The 17,813-nt window shown below is 46.6% G+C and overlaps 1 protein-coding gene across 5 annotated transcripts in view; it reads right to left on the bottom strand.

The window, feature by feature from the left end:
- The window catches only part of DHX57 (DExH-box helicase 57), a 24,590-nt gene extending 7,283 nt beyond the window's left edge, over window positions 1-17,307 (bottom strand). For 2 of the 5 annotated variants that reach the window (XM_061989113.1, XM_061989116.1), the window contains exons 1-17: window positions 17,200-17,307; window positions 15,170-15,363; window positions 14,397-14,555; window positions 13,959-14,129; window positions 12,350-13,212; window positions 10,810-11,003; window positions 10,566-10,687; window positions 10,200-10,395; window positions 8,970-9,094; window positions 7,709-7,842; window positions 6,400-6,454; window positions 5,472-5,674; window positions 4,398-4,514; window positions 3,953-4,049; window positions 2,506-2,679; window positions 2,041-2,241; window positions 983-1,259 (exon numbers count right to left, since the gene is read on the bottom strand). In XM_061989113.1, the coding sequence (XP_061845097.1) occupies window positions 983-1,259; window positions 2,041-2,241; window positions 2,506-2,679; window positions 3,953-4,049; window positions 4,398-4,514; window positions 5,472-5,674; window positions 6,400-6,454; window positions 7,709-7,842; window positions 8,970-9,094; window positions 10,200-10,395; window positions 10,566-10,687; window positions 10,810-11,003; window positions 12,350-13,212; window positions 13,959-14,129; window positions 14,397-14,555; window positions 15,170-15,354 (3,273 nt within the window). In that variant the 5' untranslated portion in view covers window positions 15,355-15,363; window positions 17,200-17,307. Of the gene's footprint in view, window positions 1-982; window positions 1,260-2,040; window positions 2,242-2,505; window positions 2,680-3,952; window positions 4,050-4,397; window positions 4,515-5,471; window positions 5,675-6,399; window positions 6,455-7,708; window positions 7,843-8,969; window positions 9,095-10,199; window positions 10,396-10,565; window positions 10,688-10,809; window positions 11,004-12,349; window positions 13,213-13,663; window positions 13,744-13,958; window positions 14,130-14,396; window positions 14,556-15,169; window positions 15,364-16,274; window positions 16,378-17,086; window positions 17,140-17,199 lie in introns of those variants that run through there. The other 3 variants (XM_061989114.1, XM_061989115.1, XM_061989117.1) reach the window with 3 other exon arrangements.
- Between the last annotated feature and the right edge of the window lie 506 nt (window positions 17,308-17,813).

The following is a 17,813-nucleotide window of genomic DNA, read 5'->3' on the forward strand; positions in this document are numbered from 1 at the left end:
ACATTTTCTCCAGAGATAACAGAAATGAGGCATTCAGAAATGCCTGGTCAGTAGCACAGCACCTCAGGCCATTGCCCTGCCTAACCACAGGAGACCCAACAAGTCAATTTTTGGTTGACCACCTCACAGAAAATATTTCCTTTTGGGCAGAGCTCAGAGCAGCTGCAGAATGCTGAGACCCGTGACAAACACCATCTGACACACCAGAGCAAGTTAATGGAGCTGAAACTCAGAATGCCTGTAACAGAGAAGAGCTCAGCAAGTCTAAAATCCACTTGGATGTGAGGCAGAAGACAACAGTAACTCAGGACATTGAAAAAGCTGAATTTCAGTTACTCTGCTCTTACAGCACCTGGAGCCAAAACGCTCCCATAAGCACAAGGAAAACTATGTCATAGAACACCTAGAACAATCTGTTTCCAATTCTTTCACAACTCCTCACCACCAACTATTTGCACCAACAGCAGCAGTCCAAACCTCAAAGAAGCCTGACTTCCCAAGAAGTTTGTATGTTGCAGAAGATGAACAACACTAAGAGCACCTTGTAAGTACAGCAGCTGATTCAAACAGGCAGAGAGAACACAAACACACCGAGATCCAAACGCGACTCTGCATTCACAGCTCAGACACCTCAGCTTCATCCCTATCACTGTTTCATGACTATTTTTAACTGCTGCTTCTATTACCATGCAATTTCTTCACCAAATCTGGACAAAGGAGACTGGCTGGCTACTTCTTGGTTCAGATCAAAACTAATATCCACTCTGTTTCTGCTGCCGACTCAGAGTATAAATGACATTCCCTGCTGCATGGTTTTGGTCTTCTGTCTGTAACCTGTCTATTTAACAAGCACTTCATGAACAGATGAATGATGTAGGCTGAAAGGAGAATTAAACCACTCAAGTGTAGTATTGCTGCAAGTTCCAACAGCATTTTGCTGCTGGGTGCTTTCAAAGTGGGATACACAGGGAAGAATACTCACAAAAGGGGACTTAAAGGCCAGGCTGGCTGCTATAGTCAGTGCAGGATCCAGGCAGCGGAAGATGGTGCCAAACAGCATTAGCTTGCCAATCCTGACATCAACAGGCAGAGAAGCCAAGTGATAGCCCAGAGGGGTGAGCTTTTCGTCTGGAGTTAAGGCTCCTAAGTCTCGCAGTCGCAGCTTTGATGCTTGCAAAGACTCTGTTCTGGGGGGCTCAATTAGTCGTGACAAGACGGAGTGAAGACTTTGTGCAGAAAACATCTCCAGAATCTTAATTCTTAGGGAGGGAAAAAAACCAACAAGAGAAAAGAAAGGAAAAAAAAGCAGCTTAGTTCCAATATATAGGATAAAAAAAAAGAGCAAGTTTTCATCAAACCAAAGCAAATACCAACAGAAAAGATGCTTCTAAGGACGTGCTCCCTGGAAGAGGCCCTGTCAAATCAGGAAGCAATATGAAATAATAGCTGGGGGCAGTGTGCCTCATCCAACCTCACTGAGTCTGCAGGAGCAGAGTGTTTCAACCCCCAGTGTGCTGTAACAGGGAAGTTTTTACCATTGAAAAAAAGTCATTTTTGTTGTTTTGTTTCTTGTACACTGCACTGTGCACTGTGTGCAGCAGGGACAGGAGCCTCTTCAGTGAATATTTGCATGCCAGTGCTGCTTGATCTAGGTCGTGGCTTTACTGCACTGGGCTGCACAGAAACAGCACAGGAGAGTTTACAGCATAAAGGGACAAAGACGTGCTGTGGGGTTGGAGTGCAGGAATGCAGCTCTGGTGATCTGTATTTTCCTAGGATGAGATGAGATGAGATGAGAGCTAAGGAATGTGAAGGAGGGCAAGGGCAGCCGGTGAAGGATGTGATGAGAGGGTGCTCTGGATGCAGAGGCAATGGGACAGTAAGATCTAAAGCAAGCAGTCAGCAGAACCTTAGATCTCCAGAGTAAGTTTCTTGGTTTCACGATGTGAGGGAACACCGAGGAAACTAAACACCTTGATAATGGTGTTCCAGGTGCTCCTCCTTGCAGGAGGGAAGGACATTCTGCACACAACAGCTCACCTCAGACAAAGCTGCTCCAAGGGCACCCTCTGTATTTCTGGTAACTGCTGTTTTATAAGCTGATGGTTATAGTGATGGCTGCTGAAGAGATGAAAGCAGACGCCCGAGGCTACCCGGCCCGCTCGCCCTTTCCTTTGCAGAGCGTTGGCCTGGGACACAAACGTGTCCTCCAGGCTTTCCATTCCTTTGCTTGGGTCGTACCTAGAGGAAACCAAGAAACAGGTTTATAGGCATGACAGTAGGGTGAAGCAGTAGGGTGCCAAGCAGGCAGATGACACCAACTTCTGTGTGGACACAATTCCCACCCCTGCAGTTGGATCTGAGTCTGGACTGGCTTCCTCCACCCTTCAGCAGCTTTCTGCACATGAAGCTCCTTCAAGTTTTGCCCAGCTCTTTGGAAAGTTGAAGCACGCAGCTGAAGGCACAGAGCAGTTTCCCAGATGACAAAGGAATGAATCCCAGTACCTTTTCTCTTTCATTTTCCCCGAATCAATCACATAGACCACGTCATCAATGGTGACTGATGTTTCTGCAATGTTGGTAGAGATGACGATTTTGATGACTCCTGCGGGAGGCCTGAGGAACACGTACTGCTGCTCTTCACTAGACAGTGAAGAATGAAGTGGATAAACAACACACCTGGAAGGACAAGATGACAACATGCTCAGTGCATCCCCGGCCTTTTCCTTCCTGACAACAACCTGCCTGCACACTTTTGCCTCGCTAGTACTGCCACACACTGTCCAAAGCCGTTCAAAGCAACGCAAAGCCAGCAAACCTCTCTGCTGTATCACCTTTAAGACACCAAATCCTGGAATCATTTAGGTTGGAAAATACCTTTAAGATCCTTGACTCCAATCATAAAACCAGCACGGCTTTATCCACTGCTAAATCCCATCCCTCAGCACCTCATGTACACGGCTTTTCACTATCTCCAGGGATGGTTGTTCAACCACTTCCCTGAGCAGCCTGTGCCAGTGCTTGACAACCCTTTAGGTGGAGAAGTCTTTCCTAATCTCCAATCTAAACCTTCCCTGGTGCAACTTGAGACCATTTCTTCTTGCCTTGTTACTTGGGAGAAGAAAGCAACCCCCACCTCACTACAACCTCCTGTCAGGTAGTTGCAGAGAGTGATCATGTCTCCCCTCAGCCTCCTCTTCTCCAGGCTGAACACCCTCAGCTCCCTTGGTTGACTTGTGCTTCAGACCCTTCACCAGTTTCATTGTCCATCTCTGGACATACTCCAGCACCTCAGTGTCTGTCTTGTAGTGAGGAGCCCAGAACTGAACACGGCACTTGAGGTGCAGCCTCACCAGCACAAGGTACAGGGGGACAATCCCTGCCCTGGTCCTGCTGGCCACACTATTTCTGATACATGTTCTAAGGGAAGGTGGAGAAGTTTACAGATGGAACAAGACCTCAAAATAGAGTTGAACAAAAATTCTGCCTCTTTTGAAGAGTCTAGAATCTGCCATTTATAATGCCAGATGGAAAGAAATGACTCCAGGTAACTTTGCCACAGTATTTGTGTAAAAGTTGTTCAGTCAAGGACACCCAATCACGTCTCCATCTAAGGCCAAATGCAATCACAACTGAACGTGTCTCAGTAAACAGTCTCAAACAGAACTAGGGCCAGGGTGGAGTTTTCAACAGTGGATCATGCAGAGCACAAAATCATTCAGGTCTCCAAGAACTTCAACAACTAACCTTTCTGAGTTGAGGAGAAAAAGCCCCGAAAGAACCAACCAACAAGGCAGTAGAAAAGGGATTAACTTGACTGGAGTCACGACCACAAGCTGTCTCACACATTTAGTAACCTTCAAGTTATCCCTGGGTAAAGGTAGGCTTTCTGATATAAGCTGCTCCCTGTTTATGGGTAAAGAGCAATTGCTTTGGAGCTTTTCTGCCTTACCTCTTGCTGTGCCTGTTATTAAAAAGAGCATTAGTCTGGAGCTGCTCATAAAGCATCTTGATTTCTGCTAGACCAGGCAAAAATACCAACACAGCACCTATACATGGAGATGTAAAAAAGTCAAGTCACTCAAGAGCAAGGGCAGTGTGATGTCTGAGCAATGTGCAAAAAGCCCAAGTCAAAACTCCATCTCTGCTTTGCAACTGCTGTGCAAAACACACAGAGGCTGCAACAGTCTCTCACCAAAGACTTTACAAAGCAGACAATTCTCTCACCTTCCCCATCCCATCTATAGCAGGGGCTTTGTTATTCAGTTAAAGCTTTACTTTTCTTTCCAAAACAGTAAGTACAAACTCTGCATGAAAAACATCAGCTTTGGGCTGTCTATAAGCACACAGCCTCCATGAATCTGCTTTAGTTTATCTCTCAAGGACAATGGAATTACCTGGGGGGTAGGAGTGGCTGCCAGCAACTATCCACTCCAGCAAGGCTTCAATTAATTCCAGATTAACTTTGTCTAAGTCCATGGCAGCCATTGTTTTCAACACTGTCTTGTTAACTCCTAGGGAGAAACATCAACAAACCAAACAGTAAGTCCATCTCTTGCAAAAAACCACCTGCTGCACACCCTGCACCAAGCAGCACAGCCAACCACACCTTGGTTTGAACAGCATCTGGATTAGACTAGAGGTAGCTCCAAAACTGACTCAACGCTTCACACTTCCCCCTTCCATGCTCTCCTCTGTTTTGGCTCTTCCCTTCCTTCCTCATGCCTTACTGGGGCTGCCACCTGCCCTGTGCACAGCCTAGACCAGGATTCATCTACTAGCAGAATGACACACACACATAACAGTGGTAAGAGCTTATAGACACCTCCAGGACAACCTTCTCAAGCTCCCTCTTCACCCTTCCAATGTTTCATGCACCAACTCAAACACATTCCAGATTCCCTTACACCCTCAGTGGGACTCTGAAGCTTTTAAGTGATGGTTCTCACTCAGTACCACTGTGGAACTCCTCACAAGGGCAGGCAGGGAGGAACTCTTCAGGACTCAGCACAGGGATGAGAGAGTGGGAAGCCCAAGGAAAGGTCTGCCTCTCTCATTAAGCCATTTGCAGAGTGACTGAATTCCTTAAGGAAGGCTTGTCACACTGAAGTGACCTCCTTGAAGTGGGGCAGGTACATGCTGTGCTTTAAGTAAAGCTGCTCCAGCAAGAACAGTTACAGGGGAGAAAGTAGAACAAAAAAGGCAGGTAACAGCTGAAAACTGCCCCTTTTCAGATGCTGAGAACTGTTTTCAGCCAAGATGCTTGTTCTAGTTTAACAGAGGGGTTCTCTTCTTTGTTTTTTTTAAGATGGCAGGAGGTTTCTGACCTCACCAAAAGTAGTGACCTGCTAAACTTCCCCAGTACAGAGCACTGAATTACATACAGGCATTTGACATACAGAATTATACAGTAACACAGCACATTGGCTGGCACACACTGTATGCCAACTGAGCAGATTTAAGGAGCTCACCTTTGTATCGTGTGAGGAGCTGCTTCAGAGTTAACTTTTGGTCTGGGTCTGAATCTCTGACAACTGTGTCACTGCTTTCCAGAAGGCCAGCACGTCTCAGGTCTTCCTCTACTTCTTCAAATGCGGTTCTTTTGTGTCTTCCATTCTGTTTGTTTTCTTGCTTTGCCTTGCGCCTGTAGGGACTGTTGTCCTCCAAAACATACCTGAACAGCAGCACATTTAGTGGCATGGAGAGAAGCCCAACAAGCTCCTAATTTATTAGCTGCAGACTATCAAAAAGTATTTATAGATAAACCTGAGAGGAACTTTGTTCAAGCAGGTTGCACAACCATAGACAGTGTCAAAGTCAAGGTGGCCTTCCACACTGGGATGTCTTAAAAGCCATGATGCAAACGACTAGGACTGCAAACTTGATCTTGACAGCTAACTGGGCAGCTCAGAGCCACAAGTGATTTATAATAGCTGGTGAATTTGCCACCTGCAATCTCTGAGCTGCTGTGACTCTCCAGTAACTACAAATGGTAACAGCAATCTGGTACCTGAGCTGCAAGGTGGGGCTTACACGAGGAATGGTTTGGTATCCTGCATTTTTCACCTTCAGATTTCTTTTGGTTGCCAACGTCTAACCACCCCGATACCGTAAAGCACAAGCACTGACAAGCTCTTTGTGGCAAAGCTCACCTTTTCCTGAGTATGTTTGTGGTATCTAATGCAGAAAGGCTTGTTCTGGCATGAGATCCTAGCTCCCACTGCAGTCTATGAAGCATGGGTTAAAGTGGATGCTCTAGTACAACTCCAAGACTGTGGGTGATGGGGGAGATTGGAGAGGGCTAGTTTCTAAATCTATGCACAGAACTAGTGCAGTCTCAAGGTCAATAGTACAACCTCAAAGGCCAGATACATCTGAGAATGTTTGGCAATTTCCTACCTTGTCATTGCAATCACATCCTCCAGAAAAAACTGATCCACGGGAAATGTTCGACCTAAAAGGAAACGGGAGAATAAATCCACCTGCCACATAGCAAAGGGACAGAGACAGAAGGTGGCTCCCATTTCACATGGGTTATGATGTCATCCACTGGCTTCACAGCTCTCATAGAATCACAGAATGATAGGGTTGGAAGGGACCTTTAGAGATCATCTAGTCCAACCCCCTGCAGAAGCAGGGTCACCTAGATCAGGTCGCATAGGAACATGTCCAGGCAGGTCTTGAAGACCTCCAAGGAAGGAGACTCCACAACCCCTCTGGGCAGCCTGTGCCAGGGCTCCCTCACCTCACAGTGAAATAGTTTGTTCTTATGTTTAAGTGCAACTTTTTGTGTTCCAGCTTCATCCCATTACCCCTTGTCCTGTTGCTAGCTACTATAGAAAAAAGGGATGTCCCAACCTCCTGACACCCACCCTTTAGATATCTGTAAATGTTAATAAGATCTCCCCTCAGTCTCCTCTTCTCCAGACTAAACAGCCCCAGCTCCTGCAGCCTTTCCTCATATGAAAGATGTTCCATTCCCCTGATCATCTTGGTGGCCCTGCACTGAACTCTCTCCAGCAGTTCCCTGTCCCTCTTGAGCTGAGGAGCCCAGGACTGGACAACAGGATTCCAGATGAGGCCTCACCAGGGCAGAGTAGAGAGGGAGAAGAACCTCCCTTGACCTGCTGCCTACACTCTTCTTGATGCATCCCAGGATGCTCTCATCTCTGCTGCATTCTTCAACACAGTTTCTATGACAAAGTGGATGCTTTCCAAGCATGGTTTGGTAACACCCATTTTCACAGTCAGAGAAGGGCTGCCACATTTAAAGGAGCACATCCCTGAGGCTCTGTGTTTCTGTCATGCTCCATGGACAAACTCAGCAGTTTAAAAACCAAATTGGGCTAAGCATGTACACACCCAGTTGGATGTGTACATGGATCCTCCCCTGCTCCTTTTCACAAGGATAGAGAAGAGTCTCCAGCTCAGGGAACCATGTCATACCCACTCTCTTGTTTTTGTCTTTGGGAGAAGGAAACTGTTAGTATAGAGACAGCACACACACAAAAACAGCTCCATTTCCAAGTGTTCTCTCTCCTAAATCTCCTTGGTTTTACCTTCTAAGCCACTGGAATCATAGTTCTTGTGTAGATCCTCAACTTAGCCCCTTGCGCTTGAACTGACAAACACTTCACAAACAGAAATACTGTAAAGAGCCCCCTAAAGCACTGAATGTAACGAGGTAATGCAAAGGAATGGATCTCACCTGGTATGTTGATAACTGGACAGGAGTGAAAGTACTGAGAAAAGAGCTCTGCATTCAAGGTGGCACTCATCAGTATGATGCGCAGGTCTGGCCTCTGAACCATTATATCCTTCAAAACCAGCAGCAAGAAGTCACTGAGGAAAACAGGCAAAAAGACATTGGAATTTCTTCAGTGTTAACCTGCAGAGTCTCTGTTCCACTCCCCACTCTGCCCAGCCTCCTGGTGTTTCCAGCAGCAGTGACACCACCACAGAAGGGTGAGCTGCTCAGGATGGCTGGGAGCTGATTGTACAATAAATTAACAGAAGGCAACCTGCTGACTTTTTGGTTGTCCCTCTCTGCAGTGTCAGCTTCACTTGGCAAATTCATTTAAGCCTCAGCTACCCTATAAATTAATTACATTAATGACAATAAAAGAACACTAGGTAACAAATTAGCTCAAAGTAACAGTAACCTGTCTGCTCCTCTTCCTCATTTATTCAAACTTACCCAGTCTTCCCTGTATTTTCCCCTACATATTGATAGGTTTTGTGGCTAGAAGTCTGGCTTGAAGTGGTTTTAGATGAGACAGAAGAAGAATCCTTGATAGATTCAAGCCCTTTTATGAGGCTAAAATGTAATCCCAGCTGTAGAACAGCAGGTTACAGTCAGAGCCTCCTGGAAATGCACTGCATTGCAGTGTGTCCCAGGGAAAACATCAAAGAAAAGGATCTTTGTCCCTTATACAGAGATACTGACAGAATCTTTTACCTGGCATCAGCAGGTAAGTGGGGTAAAACTACAGGAGGCTGGGACAGGATAGGTGGAGGCTGTTTAGGTAAAACTATAGAGTGGAAGAAAATGTGAGCACTTGTCCCTTGCAAGAGCTCTGCTGAAGCCTGCATCTGGAGGAATAATTCCCAAAAGGGCATGTGAAGAATGAGGGTGTTTGGTAAAAGCTGAAATAAGGGAGTATGAACCAGACATCTGCAGTTAAAGTTTCTTAACCCTCCAGCCCCGACCCAAACCCCTTTCCAAGACCACTGCAACGGGATGGCAGACTGGAGGCGTAGAAGTTTAGGAGAGGTGTGCTTGCTTTGACAGCTGCTGCAACACAACTTCACACTGCCCAAAGCTCAGAACCTAAAACCAGCCTCCTTCCATCACCCCATGTTACTGCCACAGGATCAACAAGCCTGACCTCAGTTACTTGCACCTCAGTCACCTTTTACTCTTCTGACCATGTTTCTTCATTTTACTTATGGGATAAGAGCTTATTTACCTTTCTTCTGTTCTTTCGTGAACTTCATCAACAATAACATGTGTGATGCCCTGCAGAGTCAGATCTCCTTCCAGCCTTCTCAAGAGCACACCAGTAGTGCAGTACAGCAGCCTGGTAGCTGAGGACTTGAATGGGAAGACAAAGCATTCAGTTGACTTTGTGTGACTTAACATAGTGCAAAGTATCTGTTGCTGTAAGGAGTGGACAGAAAGGGACCAGGCAATCCCTGCAGGACACAGATGAAGGATTTCTCTTTCTTAATTGCAATTAAAGAACCAAGGGGCACTGCTAACTATAAGGGGTAAAGAAAGAAATCTGAATGGCTTCTCCTGTTGCTTTCTGATAAACAGAACTCTGTCCCTAGAAAGATTTAGTGACTCTCTTTTGTAACATAGTTCTTGGCAAAAGCAATTGGCTGCAAGGCAGACAAAATTTCACTTCCAGGACAGGAGTTTGAATTCAGCCTCCCTGCTTCTGGCTGACTGGAGCTGTACCCTTCAGTCTCCACTTGGGAGACAAATGGAAATGACGCCAAGTGGAAATGGAGCCAGTAGCCTTATGGAGGACTCATACTCTCAGACCACCTCTGTTCTGGTTTTGAATGGCCCAGAGTGAATTTTCTTCCTAGCAGCTGCTACAGCGCTCTGGTTTGGATTTGTGCTGAGAGCAGTGTTGGTAAGTCAGGGATGTTTTGGTTACTGCTGAGCAGTGCTTGCACAGGCTTAAGGCCTTTTCTGTCTCACCTCTTGCCCTGCCAACAAGCAAGCTGGAGGTGCACAAGAAGCTGGGAAGGAGCATGGCCAGGACAGCTGACCCAAACTAGCCACAGGGCTATTCCACACCAAAGGCCAACATGCCCAGTATATACACTGTTAGCAGTTAGTTAGTAAACTGTTCTTATCTCAACCTGTGAGGTTTACTGTTTTCTTGACTTCCTCCCTGTCCCACTGGGAACGGTTGGGGAGTGATGAGGAGCTGTGTGGTGCTTAGCTGCTGGCTGGGGTAACACCAGGGGTTGTTGTACCCCTCTTGATAGAAAGCAAAACAACACCACAAGACACAGCACTGAGCTCTCATTCGAGATGAAACAGCATATAGAATATATTTCATACAAAATATTGTGTTTATCTCACTAGAGAGCAGATATAGGGCAGAGATTCTGTGTGCTAGAAAAGCACTGAGCACATTTCAGTGGAAGCAAATGAAAGGCAACAAGCAAGGCACACACACCTTTACACTCTCTAGGCGGATCTGATAACCAACAGTGAGCCCAATCCTTTCTGCTCTTTCTTTGGCCACACGTTCAGCCACAGAAATGGCAGAGATCCTGCGAGGCTGAGTGCAGATGATGTTTGCAACTCTGCTTGGAGATCCTTGCAACGAAGCATCCAAAATAAACTGAGGAATCTGAGTGGTTTTCCCACATCTATACGATAAAAAACAGAGGTTAGTTAAAAGAAACCACAAACCCAACACCTTTTGCCTGTGTAAATGGGAGTGACAACATTCTACTTGAAATGTGCTTTCAGCCTTCACATGAACTTCACACCCAGGACTGCTCCACTGCTCACAGACTGTGCAGCCACGTGCTCTTACCCTGTCATGCCGCTCACAACAAGAACTTGGTGGCTCTTCAGCAAATCAAGGATAGTTTCCCTCTCTTGCCATGCAGGGAGCTTCTGTCTTTCATACAGCATGGACTGGAAGTGCCTAGAAGACTGATACACAAAGACCAGACACTAAGAACACTGCTGGAGTGGAACAGAACCATTTGAAACAACAGTCTGTGGTTTACACTTTCTGTTCTGAAGCACAGCAGAAGTTGTTCTGTACGAGATACCTTTTTCAGGCGAAACTGTGTGCAGATTTTAACGTTTTCATGGTACAGAGACTTTGCCTGCACATCATACTTTTTGGAAAGCTTTTTCTTGAGGTTCACATAACTCTCATTCTCCACAACAACTTGTTGAGGCTCATCTTCCTCCTCCTCTTCTGCTACCTCCTCTTCCTCCTGAGGCTCTGATGCTGTTGAAGCTTGAGACAGAGAATGTACAGTTAGGTATTACTAACAAGGAATAGGACTCCACCAGCACTGCGACAGACAGAGGTTCCAAGAGCATTCTCAACAAAGAACCTTGACAGACTAGAGCTGAGCATCTGCAAGACTTTTTTGACATGAATTCAGTCCAACACTACCAGCAAACCTCCCTTCACCACATCAAACAAACCACAACTTCTCCAGCTCCATCCCACCTGTCACCACCACCATCTGGGTGGCCACATGGTGAACCAGACCAGGTTTGCCTTCCTGAAGGGTTTTCATATGTCTCAGCTCCCCTCTCCACAACAACCACTTCTGTGGAGCACAAGACTGTGATGGCAGCACCAGCTCAAATCAACTGAAACTACACTGTAACATTGTTAAGCCACTGCCAAGTACTTTTAAAGCAAGGCTGAAACCAGAGCAGGTACTTCGGTGCCTGCTGCCTCTCCAATGAAGCAGGATTTGCTCAGATACTTCAGCCATCCCTTGAAAGTTTTGACAAGGTGTTTTACACAGAAGATTGTAGAACATAAGGAAGATTATTTGGAACCTCTGATTTCAATCTCTGGAACAAAACTGTCTTTCTGTGGAGCTCTTAAAAAAAAATGGCATCACCTGTTTTACTACAACAACAGAAAAATAGGCTGTCACTATTTAAAATGCAACAGAGGTGTTCCTGAAGAAAGCTGGCTTCAGATAAAAACAGCTTTGGAATTGGGAGCTTGAAGGTCATCTATGCCATGGAACAGCTGTCACCCTGCTCTAAGTGACACAGTCCCAACTGTCCCCCTGCAAAATCAAAACCTAGGCACTTGCAACAAAAAGAGACTGTACCTTGAACAGCATTCTAGAACCACTTGCAACATTTCTGTAGCCTTAAATACACCTTTACAGAAGGAATTTGGAGGAGGGGTTGGTTAGTTTAAGTAATTTAAAACCTAATTTTAAGAAAAGCTTCTGAATTGATGAGCAGCAGAGACAAAGAACCTTTCCCATTCCCTTCCAAGCACAGCTCTCTGGTCACTTTTGGTGAGCTCACACCACTTCTCTCAATGACTTATTATTGATTGTGTGGCAGCAGGCATTGGTCACTCTGCCAACCCACACTCACCAGCTCTGTGCTCTTCTGACTCAGTTCCTGCCAGCAGAAAACCTCTCTGCTGCAGCTTTATTATGGACCTGAGGCACAGAATCTGGCTCACCATGTGACCTTAATCTCCAAAACCAGGCTTGGAACAGATGCCTCAATTGAGCTTTCTGCTTCTCTCTCTTTGTTGTTCTTTTCTTAACCTTTTTGCCTGTTCTTAGCCCAGAAACCACAAAGGGAAACGTGTACCTTCAGGAGTTTGGTTTGCAGCAGGTGTGCTCTCTGGCTGATTTGGTGCCCCTCTGGACGTTCGATTTCCACCAGATGTGCTCTCTGCCTGTAGCTTTCCCAAAGGCATTGCCAGCAGGGACACAGGAGGAACACTATACTTGTGGTGAGTATTTTTAAGTAACTCACTTATCTCAGATTCATCTTCTAAGCAAGTCACTAAGGTGTGCACCACTGGTTCATTAGACTCTGCAGCTATCAAGGCCTTTTCAAAGAGGAACTCAGCAATGTGCAAACGGCAAGCCAGAGGTAGATTCTCGTCGGTGGAATAAAATGCCACAAGAGGTGCCTGAAGTGGATACTTGTTTTCTTCAGGAAATCTTACTTCAAGTTCATACACAGGACCATCGCTGTTAGACCTGAGGTGAGCATCATCTACAGAGTTTCTGTCTGGTTTTAGTGGGTGGTTTGGAGGGAATTCGTGTCCAAATCTGCATTTTGAACCGAACCTGCATCCTCCTTGGAGATAAAATTTGCAGATTTCCTTTGAAGCCTGCTTTGCTGTGTCCCTGGCACAGCCACCCTGTGCTTTAGCTTTGCTGAGCCTGTTTGCTAGGTAATCCAATTCCAAACTAAAAGTCCAAACACGGTTTTGAATTCTTTCCACAAATTTTTCTCCATAGATTGACCGGAGGACAAAAGCCTCTTCTTGTCTCTGTTCTAGACATTCTTCTTGACTGGCCTCAGCAGCTGTTGCAGAAACCTGCATCTTCTCTCCATATCTTTCAGTAAAGCACTGCAACAGCAAATACTCCAGTGATGCCCCAATATTCCCATTGCAGGATCCCAGTATCGTCCTACAACGCTCGCTGTCAAAACCATACCTGCAAGAAAACAGAGACAGCAAATGAGTGACTGAGACATGAAGAAAAATGATCACAGGTCTGCTTGGGAAGGCTTACAGTGAGGAAGCACACGTGCCATGAGACACTATTACTACTACTTGGGGCACAAAACCAACCAAACCCTACATCCAAATATTTATGCTAGTTTAAATGACAATGGCAGGCAATAATTTGGTGTCTGTGAATGTCAGTTGGTTGTTTATAAGGTGACAAATTAGTTGAAGTGGCAACTACTGCACACCTCAGAATGCAGCATGTAATAATTACAGGGTTAGTATTCCCAGTTGACCTATATAAATGAAACTCTTTGGAAAAAGCTGAATCCTCTCACACATAAAACACTCTCAGACAAGGCAAAAATAGCTGATAAATGCTCACATCTGGGCAAAATGGATGAAGAGGACTTAGAAGGTTTTGAAACATCACCTACCTGGAAGAAACACAGGTATACAAGCAATGCTCTCTGAGCTTGCCCAATATCTGTTTCATTGTCTTAGACAAAGAAGTGAAAACTCCACTGAAAAAAGGCTGCAGTATTTATGTTCATAACACTGTTACTCTATACTCATCTGGTTGAGGATAAATTTGTAGGACATAAAAATCTCATCAGTTCTGCACATGGAACTTCCCTGGAGTCAGGAGAAAGTCCAAGCACTGAGGGCTCACAGTATTGAGACTAGTGATTTACATCTTCAGGACACAAGTTATTCACTGAAAGGCATCACCTGGAGAGTTTGCGCACGGCAAACGAAGACACTTCACTCTCCACAACTCTGTGCTCAGCTGGCTCAGCAGATGACCTTGGTGCAATGTCAGAAACTTCCTGATCTCCTGACCAGCACTGCTCATCATCAAGGTAATCAGGTTCATCATCAGATTCACCAGAACCAGCTACTCTGATAAAAAGAGGTATCAAATTAATACGAAACAAGATTACACTGTTGAGTAGACACGAGACCCTGCCTCTGATGTTTGAAATCCTCCACTTAAATGGAGGATGCTGCTAACCCTCACCCAGAATTAACACTGTAAACAAACAAACAGACTCAGACCCACTGGACTTGAGACCAAATTAAAAGTTGATGGAAACAAGAATACTGTTTCCATCTCTAACGGTGTGCTAATCTGGAAGAGCTAGAAGCAGTGCCTCCGTTGAAACTAACTCTGACTCAGGAGCCAGCTCCTGCCCTTGAAGCTCTTGAAGAAGTTCTTTCACTCTTCTCTGATTCTCTGATGTCATGTGTAGAGTTTGAAGGGGCATTCTTGCTTCAGGTCTCTGTTTCATTTGCCCTCCTCTCCTGGCAGGGGCATTTGATCTTGATCTAAAAATTAAAACAGAACGCAAAATTGACTTATTTGTCTGGCTCAAATGATCTGGATTGGATTGGGATGTAATTCAAAACAGGAAAGCCAAAGTAAGACAAGCATTTCACCTAAGGATTATTCAGTTGGGTTCATCCTTACATGACCATATGCATATATATATATATATATATATATATTCTATCCTATGTTAAATCCAAAGCAATACAATAAACAGTTGGCTAAGTAAAGCTGTTCCAAGACTACAGTACAAACAGATAGTTCTAAACCAGCTTGGTCAGAGTATGTTCAGGATACTAAATTCAGTCTAAATTGCTTATTTGCCATGGCTCAGCCTCTGAATTGTAATAAACAAGAATTAATATCCTGTGTTTTCTGATCAAAGATGTTCTGAGACTACTTAACAACTAAGAAGAAAACCAGAAGTTCTCATCATTATTAAAACCTCCCAACTTTCTAGCTATAAAGTGTTAAAAATGTTAATAAAAACCCCTCATGTAAAACTGCCTCATCACTCCTTTACGTTTCTGTATATCCAAAGATGTCCCTCAAAGTATCCCAGACACTTCTATGCCACTCCCCTCCAAATCAACAGAAAGAACTGGATACCAGCCTTGGTTCCTCGAAGAGACAAAAATCATCTCCATCATCCCAGATTCTGGTTGAACATTTCCTACTTCCACCAGCTTGAGACTTGTTTGAATGGCCACTGCTGCCTCCTCCTCTACTGCTGCCTCCTCTCCCTCTTCTTCCTCCTCCTTTGTTGGGCTTTCCTCGTTTCCTCCCTGCTGAACTCATCTTCACTTACTGAGGATGAAGAAAAAAAAAATAACCCTTAGTTCCAAAGATGATTCAGCACATTGCAAGTACCTGGGCACACCTTACATTATTTGGTTTTCCATGTGACAAGAGAAGATAACTTATTAAACTGCAGTTAATTATCTGTCCATTGGTGTGTTTGTATACACCTGAAGCAAAGCACAGTCTTCATGAACACTGCTAAACAAGTTCTCTGGCTTTAGAAAACAAAAGTAATATTCCTCACAGCTGCTCAACCAAAAACTGCAGGATCTCTGGCAAAAGAGTGAGCCTGCCAGCAGTGCTGCCCAGCCTGGGAGCTCCAGTTCTGCCACTCCTGATGGAATTTTCTTGGATGGGGGAACCTTTGAGTTCCTTTCAGACAAATCTTCGGGGGAACTTTCACAGTGGAACACAGTCTTTGCCCTGCTGCTTTTCAACCTGGGAGTTTGCAGGGCTGAGAGTAAAAGCCTGAATGGGAGCTGAAGCCCAAGACACACTGGAGACATTCCAAACCCACCTAGAGGAGTTCCTGTGTGACCTACTCTAGGTGGTCCTGCTCTGGCAAGGGGATTGGGCTAGAAGACTTTTCAAGGTCCCTTCCAACCCTTAAGATTCTGTGATTAACTCATGCTTGACCCATCGCCTTCTGCAAGTTGCTGCCCAGGTATCTGACTGAGTGCTCTATGGAGCCTGGACAGAGGAGTGATTAGGGACCTGTCTTGGAAAACAGCAGCTCTTCTCTCCTCACAGCAGAATCTTCACCAGCTCTGATACAAGCCCATTAGTATTAAGCAGCTGTTGACAGTGACACAAGAGCCCAGCATTAACGTGTGGCCCAGCATCATGCTCCTGCAAATAGAAAGCTATTGCAGGGAGAGGTGAGCAGCTGTGGACAGTCTGGCAGTAGCTTACATTACCTGAGTCTTTGCACTGGCACCTCCAGAGCCAGGACAAGAACTGATGTGGCCTCACACAAGTAGCAGCCAACACAAGGACTTAGAGAGCAGCAACAGTCTGGGGCTTGAAAAGAAGCAAACTTCCCTTTTTGTGTCAGTTCTCCCACTGGAGCTCCAGCAGGACTGGTCAGGATTTAACAGGCAAGCTGACCCTTCTCAGGGCAGCCTGGCATAAGTGAGAAAGGCTATGAGGGTGAACATGGCAGCCAGATACAGACACTTGCAGCCAACCCTGAGGACACAGAATCATTGAATGGTTTGGGCTGGAAGGGACCTGAAAGATATGTTTCCAGCCCCTTGCCACAGGCAGGAACACTTCCCACCAGACCAAGTTGCTCAAAGCCCCATCCAGCCCGGCCTTGGACACTCCCAGGGATGGGCATCTCCAGCTTCTCTGGGCAACCTGTTCCAGAGCCTCATCACCCCCACAGAGAAGAGATTCTTCCTTATATCTAATATAAATCTCCCCTCTTTCAGTTTAAAGCCACTACCCTTTGTCCTATCCCTACAGGCCCTTGTAAAGAATGCCTCTCCAGCTTTCTCGTCGGCCCTTTAGGCACTGGAAGGCTGCTGTAGGGTCTGCCCGGAGCCGTCTCCAGGCTGACCCGCCCCACACGGACCCCCCGGCTCCGCTGACCCGAGTCGCTTCCCTGCCGCCGCCTCTAAGCCCTCACCAGCACCTCACACCCGCGGATCTCCAAAGCCCCTCACGGCGGGCTCTCCGTGTTCCCTCACCTCCTCCCGCCCACCCGCCTCCCCTCAGCCCCCTTCACCTCCCCTGCGCAGCCGCTTCCTCTCCACGGCGACATTACGCCCGCCTGGCACCTCCGCCGCTATCCCCCTCCAAACCCGCAGGGACACCCGCGCCTCTCCTTCCCGCCCCCACCTCTTCTCCTCCGCTCCGCTCCTCTCCGGCCCGGCGCCGCGTCCCTCACCCGGAACGTGCGGCCTTCCCCTTCCGGGCCGCGGGCCTCCCTAGCAACGGCGCCCGGCGCTGCGCCCCGCCCGGCCCGGGGCGTCCCCTGCGGCCCGCTCCCCGCACCGCGCGGCCCGGCCCGGGGCGTCCCCTGCGGCCCGCTCCGCTCACGGCGCGGCCCGGCCTGAGGCGTCCCCTGCGGCCCGTGGCGCCCGGACTGCTCCGTGCGCGTTCAGCCTCCCGTGTGTTTAATGTACACTCTGATGTACACATATTTGAATGTCAGCCAACAGCTGTAACAGTGACGCTGGTTGTTTGAGAGTCAGCTCTGGCAGAAATGGCCCCGTACAACACAAGAAATACACTGCACCATCTCACGGGCTTTCGCCTCCCACATGCTCTCTGCTCTCTCTCATGAAAATACCCGTCTTCTACCACTCTCCTCCTTTTTTGGGTGGGGGAAATAAACCTCTGAAATAAATAAACCTCTGAAATAAACCGACAGCCATGGAGTCCAACCCAGCCCCAAAAGAACTATGTACCATGGACACCTGGAGAACTGTTGTAACAGCTTTAAGTGTCCA

The sequence above is a fragment of the Colius striatus genome, chromosome 2 (genome assembly GCF_028858725.1).
Source record: "Colius striatus isolate bColStr4 chromosome 2, bColStr4.1.hap1, whole genome shotgun sequence".
Taxonomy (NCBI): Eukaryota; Metazoa; Chordata; class Aves; order Coliiformes; family Coliidae; genus Colius; species Colius striatus.